This window comes from Budorcas taxicolor, chromosome 16 (genome assembly GCF_023091745.1).
Source record: "Budorcas taxicolor isolate Tak-1 chromosome 16, Takin1.1, whole genome shotgun sequence".
Classification (NCBI taxonomy): Eukaryota; Metazoa; Chordata; class Mammalia; order Artiodactyla; family Bovidae; genus Budorcas; species Budorcas taxicolor.
This window is the reverse complement of record NC_068925.1, coordinates 35,849,021-35,866,602: the sequence shown is the minus strand read 5'-3', so window position 1 is coordinate 35,866,602 and position 17,582 is coordinate 35,849,021. Positions and strand designations below refer to the sequence as shown.

The 17,582-nt window shown below is 35.9% G+C and overlaps 1 protein-coding gene across 1 annotated transcript in view; it reads left to right on the top strand.

The window, feature by feature from the left end:
* Positions 1 to 16,389, top strand: part of EXO1 (exonuclease 1) — a 39,738-nt gene extending 23,349 nt beyond the window's left edge. Inside the window, exons 10-13 of the mRNA XM_052653984.1 lie at positions 4,272 to 4,830; positions 8,024 to 8,125; positions 13,228 to 13,421; positions 16,251 to 16,389. Coding sequence (XP_052509944.1) covers positions 4,272 to 4,830; positions 8,024 to 8,125; positions 13,228 to 13,421; positions 16,251 to 16,389 — 994 coding nt within the window. The remainder of the gene's footprint in view (positions 1 to 4,271; positions 4,831 to 8,023; positions 8,126 to 13,227; positions 13,422 to 16,250) is intronic.
* Positions 16,390 to 17,582: the final 1,193 nt, after the last annotated feature.

The following is a 17,582-nucleotide window of genomic DNA, read 5'->3' as shown; positions in this document are numbered from 1 at the left end:
AGTTCCTCACCAAGAGTAAAGGGCTTCTTAGCTTCAGCCTTGCAGTCACCCACTAAGAATGATGCTGTCAGTGTAGACACATTTAATGAAGTGGTGGCCTTCAAGAACTGCTTCTATTCTTCATGTTCACGTTTTTTTTCTTTTGAAACTCCAGAGGCTTGTCTTTTAATCCTGGGTGCTTGGTCTCCATGTGGCAAAGTAGTTTTGAAGGTTTCATGGCTTCTCTAGATAGCTAATCATCACATATTATACAAAGCAGGCTTGGAGAATGTGAATTGCATGTTTCAATGAACCCATAGTTTAAGTAGGACTCTTGGTATTTTCTTTTAAATGCAGGTTTCTTTTTGTTGGCAGTCTTAGAGTGTTCTGCTGTTTCATCATTGGGTCTTCCCCCTTTTCAAAGAAGTTCTCCAGTAATGTTTGTTTTTTGTTTTTTTTTTTACTCATTTTTACTAGGGTTAGCTTGTGGGCTTACCAAAACTGACTGAGACAAGTGTGCAGGGCAGAAAAGAGGCAAGGAATTAGAGGCAGTAAATAAAATAATGGGCAGGCCACACATGAACTAAAAATAAGCATTGGATTCTGACTTAAAGCCTGCTACCAGATGTACATGTACAACTGAAGTACATCAACTCACTTACCACTGTAAAGCTTGCCACCAGATTCCACTTAATTGTCACTTACCATCACTGATAGAGTTTTGATGTCAGTCTGCAAGCGTGTGATTTGTTATGATCTCTGTATATCTCTGCCTGTGATAATCTGTAGTTGCAGCTGCTGCCCAAAGCTAGCATCACCTCTTCAGTTCCACCTTAGATCCTTTGGCGTTAGATTCTCATACGGAGCACACAGCCTAGATCGCTCACATGTGCAGTTCATGATAGGGTTCTCGCTTCTATGAAAATCTAATGCCACCAGTGATCTGACAGGAGGCAGAGCTCAGGCAGTAATGTGAGCAATGCAGAGTGACTATAAATACAGATGAAGCTTCACTTGCTCATCCACCCTTCTCTTACCTCTTGCTTTGTGGCCTGGTTCCAAACAGGCCATGGACCAGCCTCCATGATTGGAGACCCCTGAGATGGACCACTCTGAACACACTGTGAAGAGTGGATTCTAGAGGGCCAGTGGCTGTTGTCATAGTCCCTGCTAGTGAAGATAAGAATTTGAAGAGTCAATATTACTTAGGGGTTAGAAATTTGGACCCTGGGATTAGACCACCTGGATTTTGAATCCTGTCCTGTTTACTCATGAGATGTTTGACTTGGGCAAGTTAATTTATGGGTGCTTCAGTTTCTTCAAGTATAGCAATCTTAGGATTGCTGATGGAATTAAATTATTAACATAAGTAAAGTATGTAAAATAGTGCCCAATAGATGGTAGACAAACAATGAATAGCTCTGTTTCATTGAATTCGGATAGTGGTACCACAACTAGAAACAAGAATTAGTAACTTTAAGAAAAAGAAAATTTATCAGCTTCTTTATTTCTCCAGAAGACTTAGAATGTGACTTTTTTTTTTTCCCAAGTTTAATAAGTTAGGTTGCAGCCAATTTTGTCTAACCGTGATGATGGGAAATGGTCATGAAGAAATGAACCACTGGTAATCCCTAAGCTCCTTTTAGGGGATGTGTCAAACCCTTCTCCCATCAGATCTTCTCAAGGAAACATTCACAGTACAGTGAAATGATCATTCTGATTCTTCCTTTGTTAAAGAATTACCACCCTCATTAAAGGTGTTTGTTAACAATGCGATAATGAAAACATGGCTGCACAAATGGAAAATGGGTTTCTAGATGATATATGTTGCTTTATACATTCTAGAAAGTTGAATTCTGTCATTGGGAGAAATTTTTGAAATTTGTGTTTTATCTTTCCTTTTGGGTGAAAATAGAATTTCCTTTTTCTGCCTCTTTGAAGACAGCTAGTGGGAATGAGATGGCAATCCACTCCAGTATTCCTACCTGCAAGAGTCTATGAACAGAGGAGGCTGGCAGGCTACAGGAGTCGCAAAGAGTTGGACATGACTGAGCACAAACAAGCAAAACAAATGAGAATAATGTTTGTGTATCTCTTCAGGTCTTGACTGTTGAGTCACTGTGGAAACTTAATGAAATCTGTATTCAAAGCTGTAAATAGCTGCTTTACCTAGTTTAGTGAGATGTTTCACTAATGGTTCAGAGGGTATATTAAGAAATGCTTAGAAAAATATTTTTTTCTGCATCAACTTTCTGTGAAATAATAAGTGTGAGTGAAACTTTGATGTATAATTTTCTGATCTAGATTATATAGCAATATCTAATAATAACTAGATGTTATTAAATTAGTTCTCTTAGCTGATTTTCAAGATTCTTTTATATGTTATTCTTCACAACAGTATTATGAGATATTCAGCTCAGCGTTATTTTCTCTATTTTGGGCTCAGAAATTGAGGCTCTAAGAGGTTAAGAAACTTTGCCAGGGTTGTATAGTTAGTAATAGTGATAGGAAAGACTCCTAGTCATAGTTGATTAGTCATACCTTGTAGTGTGAAAGGAGCACACAGTCAGGTAGGCCTGGGTTTAAACTGTTGCTCTGTTCTTTACTTAGTCTTTCCCGTGCCATTTAACTTCTCTAAGCCTACTTTTATTAACTATAGAATATGGGTTAAATAATATATAGAAGATAAAATATATAAGACTGTTTCAAGACTAGCAGAAGCTATGTGAATCAGACAGCTGGCACAAGTGCCCAGTCACTAATATATATGCCAGTGGTCATTCCCAACCCATTCTTTTTAATGTAACATAACAGGAAGTGTATTAAATATGCAAAAGTTTGTTTCCAATTGCCTGTCTTTTGAAAGTCTGTTTTAATCTTTATTATATAGATACTTATAATGCATATTTTATTTTTTGAGATCTAGAAGTATAATTAACAGTTAAGTAACACCACAGGCTATTTGGAAAGAAGCAACCATGAACTGGGAGGAGTTCTGGGTTTTAATTCTGTTCTTTGTTGTTCAGTCACCCAGTCATGTCCGACTGTTTGTGACCCCATGGACTGCAGAATACCAGGCTTCCCTGTCCTTCACTGTCTCCTGGAGTTTGCTGACTCATGTCCCTTGAGCTGGTGATGCCATCCAACCATCATCCTCTGTTCTTTAGCTGATTAATTTTACAACCTTGGGCTCTGTTATTCTAACTTCTCTTACCTATGAAATAATATATAGAAATATGTTTAGATATCATAGAGGTTATTGTTTGCTGAAAAACGAACTATGTGATCAGTTAAAGGAGCTGATGTTTTCTGCTCAGTGAAAAACCAGATAAAACTTTTCCTTTCACATGCTGCTTCCTTTCTGCCTTATACCCACACACATGAGGTAATGATTTGATGAAAAGGTAAGAGGATTTTTACTCTCGAGCATTTAGTAAATATTCAGCTTATCATCTTGGTTTTGAACTAATGCTTATTAAGGAGGTACATCCTTTGTAAGTTTCATATTTAACCAATCCTGTGCTCTAGGATTTCCTTTTTAAACCTAAAAATGCTACTTGAATACATCCTTCCGAGTAATGATGCAATCTTTGTTTAATTTATATTGGAGTTTTTAAAATGACTTTTTTAAAGCTACTACCCTGAGTAAGTAGTACCTCTTTAGTAATAGAGAATTTAGTAATTAATTTGGAAGTCTTAACCTCAGTATTTAAAGTAGTATAGAAATATATAGGGTATATAAAAAGCTTGGTAGATTAGTATGCTACTACATGTTCCCAGACGGTTTACTACTAGGAATTAAGCTAAAATGAGAGGTAAATAGCTAATTTATTTTACTTGTATTTTAATTTATTTATTTAATTTGTATTCAAATTACAAAATAAGAGACAATAGTTATTAAGTATCCTTTCTGTTGCATATTTCTTTATCTGCTCAAATATTTGAGTGTCATGCATGTCTGCTGAGTTGCTCAGTTGTGCCCTGCTCTTTTGTGACCTCATGGACTGAAGCCTGTCAGGCTCCTCTGTCCATGGCATTTTCCGAGAGCACTGGAGTGGGTTGCTATTACCTGCTCCAGGGTATCTTCCCGACCCAGGGATCGAACCCACAGCTCCTGTGGCTCCTGCATTGGCAGGTGGATCAGCTGTGTGTAAAATGTATTTTTCCTTTACTTAGGAAATTAATGTATTTATTTTTAAAAAGAAGCAACCATCTTTCCATTATAAATGTTGTTCACCTTCGTGAGCAAACTCAAATATTTCTACATTGTTTCCGTTGTTTTTTTCTGTTAGGTTTTTTTCCAATTCTCTGGATTCTGTTGACTGTATATCAAAGAAAGCAAGCAGCCAGCCTCTAGCTGAAACTGCTGTCACAGATAAAGAAACCGATGCAGGTGAACCAGATTGTCTAGAGGACAAGAAGTTGGGTGATACCAGTGTATCGCATAATTCCAGTGAGCAGACTCCAGATGGTGTGACTGTGATGGCTGAAGAGTCTCGGTCTTTTAAGACCAGCGCATTCACGAGGACCATCTCACCACCCACCTTGGGGACACTAAGAAGTTGTTTCAGTTGGTCTGGAAGTCTTGGAGATATTTCAAGAACTCCAAGCCCCTCTCCAAGCACAGCATTGCAGCAGTTCCGTAGAAAGAGTGATTCTTCCACCTCTCTGCCTGAGAATATTGAGATGTCTGATGTAGCTCCATTAAAGAGTGATGAGTCAAGTGATGAATCACATCCCTTACATGACGTGGGTTGCTCCTCACAGTCTCAGGAAAGCATGGACTTGTCACCACACAATTTAAATGCATCAAAACTTTCTCAGCCTTCTAGTAAGGATTCAGATTCAGAGGTAAGTCACATTCTGAAGCCTTTGTTTTCAAATTCATATGTAAGAGAAAATAGGGTGTTAATCAGATAATTGAGGAAATTTTGCTCATGATACGGAAATAATTGGTTGTTTTAATTTTTCACTCTAGACCTTACTGTGTAGAAAGTTCATGTTTTACTCATCTGAAGGCCTTCTCTGTATCTTTCATATTTTAGACTCATACTTTTAATCTAGCTATATATCTTGAATCATCACTATGTGTTCCACTGATAAGTGTCTCAAGTTGTGGAACACTTAAGACCGAAGAATGATAAGCTTATTGAAGTTATTATAAATTTAATATTTAAATCCTTAATATAGTCTTGAATTCAGACAGTGTTTGAAACCTTATAACTGAATGACCCTATTAACATGATGGTGTTTGTCTTAAGTTTTAATACTTAAGAAATATATATATTTTTTACTCTTATTATTCTTGTTGTAAGTCCCCTTTATGATAAAATAAGATAGTAATGTAAGGAATTTTATGTTATTCTGTTTAAATTAATAAAAGCATCCTAGCCATTTTTTCTTATTCATAAAATAGCTTTATTCTTACTTAAATCAAAGCTCCAAATAACTACTACTAGTAAGACCCAGTGATGTCATATTTTAAAATGATATGATGACATAAGAGCATTTTTTAAATCTGAGTTATCTCAAATTTACTAATTTAATATACTTCATTTTATGTTCACAACTATAGTTACCAAGTTGTAAGAACAATTATAACCTTGGTAATATTTGACAGAATTTTGATGTCTGATAATCCTGAATATTAAACAGCTAAATAAATCAGTATGTCTCTGTGTACCTGTGGTCCGTTGCTCAATTGTGTCTAACTCTTTTGCGACCCCATGGACTGTAGCCCACCAGGCTCATGTGTCCATGGAATTTTCCAGGCAAGAATACTGGAGCAGGTTGCCATTTCCTTCTCCAGGGGATCTTTCTGACCCAGAGATAAAACCCACATCTCTTGTGTCTCCTGCATTGGCAGGCGGATTCTTTAATACTGTGCCACCTGGGAAGCCCAATAAATCAGTATATTTTGTGTTTATCAAAAGGAAAATATTTTATTCACGTTCCTAAGGAAACTTGAGTTGTATCAGACTCAAAGAAAAAAGCCTAGTTAAAATGTGGAAGCAAATTGTTTTCATTTAGAGAAAGCTGAAATCAATTAATGTATTCAAATCCATTCCAGATTTTTAAGTAAGAGGGGCTTCCCTGGTGTTTCAGCTGTAAAGACTCTGCCTGTAATGCAGGAGATGCAGGTTCAATCCCTGGGTCAGGAAGATCCCCTGGAAAAGGAACCAGCAACCCACTTCAGTACTCTCACCTAGTAAATCCCATGGACAGAGGAGCCTGGTGGGGTACAGTCCATGGAGTCGCAAAGGAATCGGATATGACTTGGCAACAACAACAAAATGCCAAACCAAACCCTTGAGGCTTTTGCTACTCTTTTCCTGTTCACTCACTTTGTGCTCAGTTCATCCATACTGGTCTCAAAGACTCTGTTTCTTTTAACACGAGCCTCCATTTTAATGTCATCTTTTTCATTTTCCACGTCTTACTGCATTTTTCTCATGGCACCATTTGGGTTCCATCACAGTTGTTGTTTCTTGAACATCTTTCATTAAAAATCACCATCTCTTTATGAGGATACTTTCAAGTCCTCTGAACTCCTTTGGGGTGTTTTTGTTCCTTTTCCAGCAGACATCTTCCTGTTTTACTAACTTTGTAAAGCTTTTAGCATGTTTTACTGAGAAGGCTTACCAGCTCACAGCCTAAGAGCTCGTCATGCTGACAAAACTATCCACATGTCTGTCTTCTGGGCAATCATTTTTGTACTTACAGTTATAGAAACATAAACTCTCTCCCCTCACAAAAAAAAAAAACTAAACTGAAAATCATTCATTAAATCATCTCTTGCCACCAGATGTGGTAAATTTAAGGATTAATGGTCAAACAATTGGGACAATAACAGATAACTTAAAAATTATGTTATCTTTCTTTATTCAGAAAATGTTTTAGAGTGTCACTGATGTTTGATTTTGAATATCATTTTTACTGTATGATTCTGAAGAAAATGCATTGGAGATTTCTATCAGTGGTTCACTGTGAAAAGCAACAACTGTATAATCTATGTTTATTAAGTTCATTAACCCTATTTGAGGTTAATTAATCTTAGGATCTTACTCTTGATCTTTCTTTTAAGAAACAATATAGCCCAGAGTCATCACTACTATGAGCAAGGAATGTTAGTGTTTCTGTAAGTTATAATCCAAATTAAAGGAATATTTTTGACTTTTGGATTGCTTTTTAAGTATATAATGCTATGTAGAATCCCAAGATAAATATATATATTTTTAAATCCTCTTGAAAAATGCAGAAATGTAAAGTCTCCTGAATTTATTTATTTACTTTCTAAAGTCCTTGAAAGAGTACAGCATCACATGGATTCTGTATCCAATGGCTTACGCAAGAAGGTTGCTTAGAAATTTGGCATGAAGCATGCTATTGTTTCCGTGAACATGAGTTGCTTTTCCCCAGATTACTCTGGTTTTGTTGAGCATTGTTCTTTGCTTTGTACACACAGAAGCATATCTCTTCCCTGGATAGAAGTCAGTTTCATCTCAGGCATATGTCCGCTCAGTCATGTCCAACTCTTTGTGACCCCATGGACATAGCCCACCAGTCTCCTCTGTCCATGGAATTCTCCAGGCAAGAATACTAGAGTGAATTGCCATTCCCTTCTCCAGGGGGTCATCCCGACCCAGGAGTCAAACCCAGGTCTCCTGCATTGCAGGCCGATTCTTTACCATCTCAGCCACCAGTCATAAGCACCTTCAGTTTTAAGAAGAGCTGTGTGCTCCCTCTGGTTCTAGAGACCCCACTTAGAGCTTTTTAATTTATATTTTATACAGTTTACTTCTCCAGCTGAAACTTCTTACTAGTTTTCTGTAGTGAAACTGGCAAAGATCATTCTTTCCACATTAATTTTCTTTTATTGTATTTCATGCTTTTAATACTTTTTTTCTTCTGAGAAGTTACATTTTATTTACATTGATTTTTCTCAATTTACTTGTTTTATGTTTTGTTGAATATTGATCAGTTGTCGTAAAATCTTGATAGTAAAAATCTAATTTTGCTTTATTTTTCGATCTTGGGGATCTAGGAATCTGATTGCAATTTTAAGTCACTTGATAAACAAGGTAATCAGAAATCCAAGCTACACTTGTTTCATTTTTCGAAGAAAGACACGCTTCTAAGAAACAAGGTAAAACACTTATATAAATTACTTTTAAATTTCAGAAGCAGGGCATGCTTATTACCAGGAAATATGAATATAAGCAAAATTAAAACTAAAAGTGTCTATATTCTTATTTACACAAAAATGTCTACCTTCAGATCTTTTAGGACCATATTTGTACTTGATTTGTATTGGGTTGGCCAAAAAGTTCCTTTAATTTTTAAGTAAAAATAAAAGACACATTATTCATTTTCACCAAGAACTTTATTGAACAACATATTCGTTGTTTTGTTCCACTATCTTCTGCCATTTTCCAGACAACTTCGTAACTATCTTCCCAAAACTTTTATCATTTTGAGTAAAGAATTGTTCCAGGTACATTATTTTCAAAATTTTATAAAGACCAAAATAAATGAAAATCTGAAGTTATAATATCTGAATATGGCAGTTAAATCAGAAAACCAGTCTAGCTGTAAGTTTTTGCCTGGTCATCAAAGAAACCTTGTGGTATCCTGATGGAAGATGATACGTTTTCTGTTGACTCTTTTCACCTAGTGCTGCTTTCAGTTGGTCCAGTTGGGAGCAGTACTTGTTGGAATTAATTGTTTGGTTTTCCAGAAGGAACTCACGATAGAGAACTCCTTTCCAGTTCCACCATATACACATCACTTTCTTTGGATAAAGACTGTCCTTCAGTATGGTTGGTAGTTCTTCTGTTCCGTAATCTCTTCTGTTCCACATTGTTGAACAGTATCCACTTTTGATTGCCGGTCACAATTTGTTTTTATAGCAGAATGTTTTAATTATGTTTAAGTAGAAAATCACATGCAGAAATACTGTCAAGAAGGCTTTTTTTTTTCACTTATGTGGAACCTAAAGTTCAAAGCAATTAACATAAGCAAGCTGGTGCATATGATTTTCAACATTTGATTTGGATATTTTGAGTATGTGAGCAAGCTATCTCCTGTGTGGTACAACTTTGATCTCAGTTTGTGTCTCCCTTTGATCACTGTCAACTTCAAGTGGTCTACGTGACCGTGGATCTTCGTCTAGTGAGAAATCTGTACCTTTCCTGGAATGAAAAGTGAAAAATGAAAGTGAAAGTTGCTCAGTCATGTCCAACTCTTTGCAACCCCATGAACTATACAGTCCATGGAATTCTCCAGACCAGAATACTGGAGTGGGTAGCCTTTCCCTTCTCTAGGGGATCTTCCCAATCCAGAGATTGAAGCCAGGTCTCCTGCATTGTAGGTGGATTCTTTACCACCTGAGCCACAAGGGAAGCCCAGGAATACTGGAGTGGGTAGCCTATCCCTTCTCCAGTGGGTCTTCCTGACCCAGGAATTGAACCAGGGTCTCCTGCATTGCAGGTGGATTCTTTACCAACTGAGCTATCAGGGAATAATAAAGTATAATATTGCCAAAAATATTTTTTAATTCCATCTTCAATATTAAATGACTGCACAGAAATTCACTAATTTTGTTTTTTTTTTTAAAGCACACTAATATAAAAGCTGTCACAATGCAATCTAACGAAATTGTTTCAAATGAAGTTATAGACAGGGAAGTGCCATTAGAGCCATCTTATGGAAAAAACCTCATGAACATTTTGGCCAACCTAATAGGTATTTAAGTTGTGAAACTTGCTTTTTTTTTTTCTTTATAGTATATAAAGATCTATTTCATGTACTTAAGTAACATTACTTATAATGACTAAAATATGCCATGGTGTGGGTTTAACTAATCTTCTTATGTTTGTCCTTTACTCTAAAAATTTTTGTTATACCAAACAGTACTGCAATGAAGATTTTGTTGATAAATGTTTGAGTACTGTACACATTCTTGATTTTTCATGGGGATGAATTCTGTGGAGTGATATTACTGGTCCAAGGGCAGGTATTTGTAAAGCTTTGATGTGTATTGCAAAAAGGCCTTCTAGAAACTGGGTCCCTGATAAGTCAAGGGTTTTTTTCAGTCAGACTGTATAAATATTTATGTGCCTGCATAGTGAAAGCTCATAAGTCAAAAGCCCGTTTTATGTATTAAGTATCTTGCCAATATAAAAATACTAATTCCTACCTTACATATGGGCAAGAGACATGAACAGAGATCACAAAAGCAAAAAGCACAAGGGGATGATTAACATATAAAAGCATGTTCAACCTCATTAATAATCAAATAACACAAATTAAAGTAATAAAATATAATTTCTTACCTCTTATTTTTCCAAAAGTTTTTAATTTGCTGAATTTTATAAGGGTATAAAGTGCTGAGATGAATAATCACATTTAAGATAGTATAATCCTATTAATTGGTATGATTAATTATTCCAATAATTAATTAATTAGGATAATAATTACTTAGGATAATCATATTGAGGAGAATAAGAATTGCTGTGCCATTTCTGGAAAGCAATTTGAAAGAGTTCAAGTAATTTAACCCAGTAAGTACATTCTAGAACTTGAGCCTAAAGAGATAATGAGAATTTAAATACAAGACTTTAAATACGTTGTTGGTTTCAGTGAACATATATTATTTTTCTTATATGAGAAAACTATATTTATATAGTTAATATGTTACCTTCTTATGTTTATTTGTAAAAGCATAGAAACTTTATAGAAGTTTTAAATAAGTGATCTAGTACATCTATTTGAAAGAAGGTCATATCTCATACTATATAAATATATATAAATGCAAAATAAGTAAATATAAAGTGAAAGTTGCCCAGTCATGTCTGACTTTTTGGGGACCCCATGAACTGTATAGTCCAAGGACTTCTCCAGGCCAGAATACTGGAGTGGGTAGCTGTTCTCTTCTCCAGGGGATCCTCCCAACCTAGGGATTGAATCCAGGTCTCCTGCACTGCAGACGGATTCTTTACTAGCTGAGCCAACAGGAAATATAAGTTTCTTTTAAAAATCTCTGAATGAGAAAGACTTTCAAACAGATCCTGTGTTGTAAAAATGTCCATATTATTTTTGAACGAAAAGAGAAACCATACTATTCAATAATATGTGTAGTATGGTGTTTTTGTTTGCTTAAATGCTTGAAAATACACATATTGTATATGTTTGTATGTGATTGTTAGTCACTTCGTCATATCTGACTCTGCGACCCCCTGGACTGTAGCCCACCAGGCTCCTCTGTCCATGGGATTTTCCAGGCAAGAGTGCTATAGTGGGTTGCCATTCCCTTCTTCAGGGGATCTTCCTGACCCAGAGATTGAACCTGGATCTCCTTCACTGCAGGCAAATTCTTTAGCATCTGAACCTCCAGGGAAGCCCATGTTTGTATAATCATGGTAAAAAGTCTGGAAAGAAATTAAAATTATTTGCGGTGGTAGGACTAAAGATACGGAAAGTACTTTCTCAAAAGAAGTTACATCTGGGCATTAAATCATCATCTTTTTATTATTATTACACTTTCAGATTTCATTGTCAGTGTTTTAACTGTCACTTCTGTTTTGGTGACAACTCCCCCGATGAACCTTCCCTCTTGCTCCCTGGTGTCCATCTTCAGTATATAAAGTCAAGCTCATCTTTCTTTTTAAACATATAACCAGTACTTCTTAAAGCACTTATCAGCTGTAATAATATTTGCTCTGTGTCACTTAATAATATTTGCTCAGTTTCAAAATCTTTGGGTTGTCCTCTTTCTTTATAACAACCAGCTGGATCCTTCTATTTCAAAGGCTAAAGAAAAACAATCAAGACATCTCTACCTATCTAAATCCTGTTTCTTTCTCTGTCTCATTTCTTGCTCTCCTTTTTTCCTATCACCAACATCCTAATTTAATATTTCATCTTTCAGGTGTGAATCTTTTCATTCTGTATACACCCTCTACTAGGTTCATCAATTTTAAATCCTTGTTTTATATTACCACACTCATACTGTCCTAAAAAAACAGTAACAAAACTTTAATGGCTCCACATTTCCAGCAGCATACAAGTCAATGAATTCAAGGCGCAGATAAAGACAAATATCATATGACATCATTTAATTATCTTTTTAAAAAAATGATACAAATGAACTGATTTACAAATAGATATAGAGTCACAGACATAGAAAACAAACTTAAGTTGCCAAAGGGGTTAGCGGGAAAAGTAGGGTAGGGACATAAGCTAGGTGTTGGGGATTAACATATACACACTGCTGCTGCTGCTGCTGCTAAGTCGTTTCAGTTGTGTCCAAATCTGTGCTTCCCAGAGACAGCAGCCTACCAGGCTCCCCCGTCCCTGGGAGTCTCCAGGCAAGAACATTGGAGTGGGTTGCCATTTCCTTTTCCAAGGCATGAAAGTGAAAAGTGAAAGTGAAGTCACTCAGTTGTGTCCGACTCTCAGCGACCCCATGGACTGCAGCCCACCAGGCTCCTCCATCCATGGGATTTTCCAGGCAAGAGTACTGGAGTGGGGTGCCATTGCCTATATAAAATAACAAGGACCTACTGTATAGCACAGGGAAATATACTGAGTATCTTATGATAACCTATAAGGGAAAAGAATCTGAAAAGAATCTATATATAATATATATGTGTATATAACTGAGTCACTTTGCTGTACCATTGAAATTAATACAATATTATAAATTATACCTCAGTTAAAAATGAATAGATCAACTTAAATGTCAGTAGAGATCTGTTTAAGTAAATTATGGTACACATGTACAATGGAAAAGATAAGCAACCTATTCAAAACAAAATTCAGTTCTACATGTGAAATGGAAAAATCTTCAAGATACATTACTTGGTAAAATCAAGATATATTAAGCAAGAAAAAAAGTACACGTTGTGGTATGACACGATTTTTAGTATGCTGCCAGTCGTGTGGTGTGTGTGTGTAAATGAATTCAGTCATTGCACAGGAAACCAGTAATAGCAATTGCCTAAAGGCAGTGAGGAAGTAAGAGCGACTCACTTTTCTGTCTTTTCTTTTGTAACTCTTGAATTTAGGCACATGGATCACCTGTTAAAAATATTATATAAGTTTTGCAGACCTAAACCCACTTTTGCACATTGATTATAGGTTATTTTTTGTTCCAGTGTATAAGTAATTTGTTTCAGTGTATAAAGTTTGAGATTAAAGGTAGTTTGTTTTAACACAGTAGTATTAAAACAAGCATTTAATCTTCAGATTCCTGGGCTGTATAAATCCAGTTCTGTGGACAGTCTTTCTACAACCAAGATCAAACCTTTAGTACCTGCCAGAGCCAGTGGGCTGAGCAAGAAGCCATCAAGCATCCATAAGAGAAATCATCACAATGCCGAAAACAAGCCAGGACTGCAGATCAAAATCAATGAACTCTGGAAAAATTTTGTATTTAAAAAGTGAGTTACCGTGATACTGATTCTAAAATAGGATAAATCATTTTTTCTCTATAATCTCAATTCCTGTCTCCTCTTTCTATTTTCCTATGAATCAGTTTCTTTTTCCTCTTACCCTTAGAGCTTTAATTTCCTCTGGTCCCTGTAACTGACTCTTTGTAAGAATATGTACTCTCAGTTTCTGTATCTTCTTTTTAGTGAAAAGATGGCCAACTGAAAACCTCAGTTCTCAGTTCTTTGGGGTCTCTATGTTGTTAAGCAAACTACTTTTCCAGGGCTTAAGTGCCTCAGCTTTTTTTCCTTCTAAAAGTTGTTTCAGACTTGAGAATGGAAAGATAATGCTGTATGGTTACTTCTGGACTTAAGGCAGTTTGTTTCCCTAAATTACCTCATCTAAAATGGGAAGAATCAATGAGTTTATGAGTTTATATGATGAATTAGCCAGATTTCTACTGTATATGGCAAACAGTGTTTTAAGAGAGCTGACCCTGCATATATCTACATTTTTTGAACCACATTACTTCCGTTAGACAACAAAATTAACCAAAGAGTAGCATGACTTTATAGTTAATTTATTTTCTTGTTCTTATTACAGCAAATGTGCCAAGAATAAAAGCAAAGAGAAAGGGATGGAGGGAGGTATCTTACATGGGGTGATAAGATTAAACTTTCAGTTCAGTTCAGTTCAGTTCAGTCGCTCAGTCGTGTCCGACTCTTTGCGACCCCATGAACTATAGCACGCCAGGCCTCCCTGTCCATCACCAACTCCCGGAGTTCACTCAAACTCATGTCTGTCGAGTCGGTGATGCCATCCAGTCATCTCATCCTGTGTCGTCCCCTTCTCCTCCTGCCCCCAATCCCTCCCAGCATCAGGGTCTTTTCCAATGAGTCAACTCTTCACATGAGGTGGCCAAAGATTAAACTTTACCTAGTAAATATTGTTATCACAATCAGTTGAGATAGTATTAGTGGAAATACTTTGTAATAAGTGCTGGACAATTATTTTTTACTTACATTGTGTAAAGTCTAGATTAAACCATATAGCAGCAGTTCTCAAGCTTTTTGCCTTTAGGAACACTTTATAGTCTTAAAAATTACTGAGACCCCAAAAGTGCTTTGGTTTATGTGTGTTATATCTGTTTTTAATCAATCTGTTATTAAAAAGGACATTTAGAAAATATTTATTTTAAAATAACAACAATCTCATTTCATCTTAAAATTGATAGTATATTTTTACAAAACTATGTTTTTCAAAACAAAAATGAGAATGACATTGTTTTACATTTTTGCAAATCTTTTCTGTCCAATTTAATGTAACTGAACTGGATTCTTATATCTGCTTCTTTGTTTGATTTGTTATGCCTTGGTTGAGTTATAGGAAGAAAATCTGATCTCACATGTAAATGCACTTTAGCTTAATAGCATTTTTTATTTAATTTTAATTTTTCTTCTTTTATATTACACCAAAATTCAGTATGTGGTGGTTTCTTAAAAGTTGTAATATAGGATATGAAACCATATTAATTGATTTTTATACATTACAGTCTATTAGCTCATATTGTATTTTGGTGTTCATCTTTTACTCATTCATAATTTTATAACATTGGTATAAATCATTTGAAAAATGTGGACTTACTGAGTTGTGCTTATCTTTCAATTGTTGAGACATTTTGTTATACAATATTTTTAAAAATCACAGTCCTGCCAGCAGTCTTTTAAGTATTGGGAAGGTGACAAGGGGCAGATATAAGTTTTCCAAAATTCTAATTTTCACTGGAAAGCTTGAATTTTGTCTCTGGCAACAAATGCTGTTAGGTTTTTTTTTTTTTTTCCTTAGAAATAACAAACAATCTCTGTTCATTTTAGAGAAGCACTTTGCTAAATACTTAAATTTGAATTTCCATAGTGAGACTGACTTTTTTTTTAGTACTATCAGTATTTCTTAAACAGTTTGGTGACACTGTGTTGATTCATTGCCAGCAGCTTTACTTATTATCAGCACAAGTGTCCTTTTTTAGATTACTGATACAAGTGTCAGCACAGTATGAAAAGCAGATAAAGTCTAAATACTCTTATGAAAATAGTTTTAAATATTAACCTCTCAAAAGGGTCTTGGGAATAGGATTAGTTTCTATAGACATAGAACTTCCTTCCAGAAGTTGGGAGTGAGGAAGGAGTGAAAAGATAGGGCTTAAACGTTTGTTCATGCTCCACTCACGCTGCTTCTCACCCAGACTTGAGAAGGATGCTAGAAAGAAAAAAAACAAAAGTTTGTTTACTGAAATCATTCTACCTTCAGTTCAGTTCAGTTCAGTTGCTCAGTCGTGTCCGACACTTTGCGACCCCATGAATCGCAGCACACCAGGCCTCTCTGTCCATCACCAACTCCCGGAGTTCACTCAGATTCACGTCCATCGAGTCCGTGATGCCATCCAGCCATCTCATCCTCTGTCGTCCCCTTCTCCTCCTGCCCCCAATCCCTCCCAGCATCAGAGTCTTTTCCAATGAGTCAACTCTTCGCTTGAGGTGGCCAAAGTACTGGAGTTTCAGCTTTAGCATCATTCCTTCCAAAGACAGGTGTCTGTTTGGTCGTGGTGTGGTGCCTTCTTTGAAAGATGACTTAGAAAGCAGGAATGGGTACTAAGAAGCAAAACTCAAATTTTGCAGGGTGTACGCAGAAGAATTTGACTGTGTTACATAATGAATTGGGGGAAATTATACGGTAGAGGTTCTTATCCTCTTTATATACCTCTATTTTGTCCAGGCAGATTATTCTGTAATAAACACTACCATAAAAACACCAAATTCATTTTATTATATTATATTTTGCAGAGATTCTGAAAAGCTTCCTTCTTGTAAGAAGCCAGATCCCCTGTCTCCAGTCAAAGATAACATCCAGCTAACTCCAGAAGAAGAGGATATATTTAACAATTCTGAATGTATGCTTGTTCAGAGAGCACTATTCCAGTAAACGCAAGCAGCTGGGAGACTGTTGCCTGCAAGAGAATCTCTATCAATTTCAAGTCCTGTTTGGAAATGAGGCCATTCTGAAAGATTTGTTCTTAGATCTATGCTATTTATTTTAAATAGAACACAATTTTTTATAATAATTTTGTAACTACTCTTGTTTGGCTTTTTATATTTTTATAAGAAGCTAACTAGAGAAATAACTTTGGAAAATCTACTCTATGGCTTTCCCTGCGGTCCAGCGGCTAAGGCTCCTTGCACCCAATGCAGGGGACCTGAGTTCGACCCCTGATCAGGAAACTAGATCCCACTTGCCACAACTAAGGGTCCCCATGCTGCAACTAGGACCCAGTGCAGCCAAAATAAATAGTTTTAAAACAAAAATCTATTCTAAAGATTCCTATAATGTTGTCAAATACAAAGATGGTAAATGGAAAACCACAATTCTGTAATCATTTTATACTGTAAGAAATTACTGTACTTTTCCATGCTTTCATTTTTTTCACCTGTCTTTCCTGTCTTTCAGGGTTGAATTGGAAATACAGTTGCTGGGATGGGAGGGGTTGTTGGAAGGGTTAAAGATCATTGCATAAATGGGACAGTCCTCTGTTATCCCTGAAGAGTTTCGTAGGTTACAGATTGACAGTGAAGGACAATTGCTTTCAGCATCATATGAAAGGAACTACTTACATCATTCATATTCTTAAACTTCCAAAGTAGCCTGTTTCTCTTGTATATCTTTTTTGAAGTGTAAGCTAAAAATTCCTTAACTTATATTTAAAACTTATGTCCTAGGTGTGATGTAAGATATTACTACTAAAGCTACACAATTGATGATTTGTCCATACTCTGCAAAGAAATAGATGGGAACTAAAACCAGATATGCAAGTGAAGATCTGAAGTAAAGAAGTGAAGTGACAATCTGACCAGAAGTAAAATGATTGTAAAAGTGTCTGAGATATAGAGGATAAATGAAAGGGATTCAGAGCAGTTTAATTTTTAAATGAGACTTAGTAGAGGACTTGGATTAAGAGTCCAAGTGGAAAAAAACATAATGTTTTAAGAAACAGCATAAAAATTTTAAATGGAGACAATTTTTTTCTCAAAATCTGGAAAAGGCTATACAAAGAACAAAAGCAAAATTGAACTTTCTGTGAATGTTTCCTATTACAGAACAAATTAAGGGAAGATGGCAAC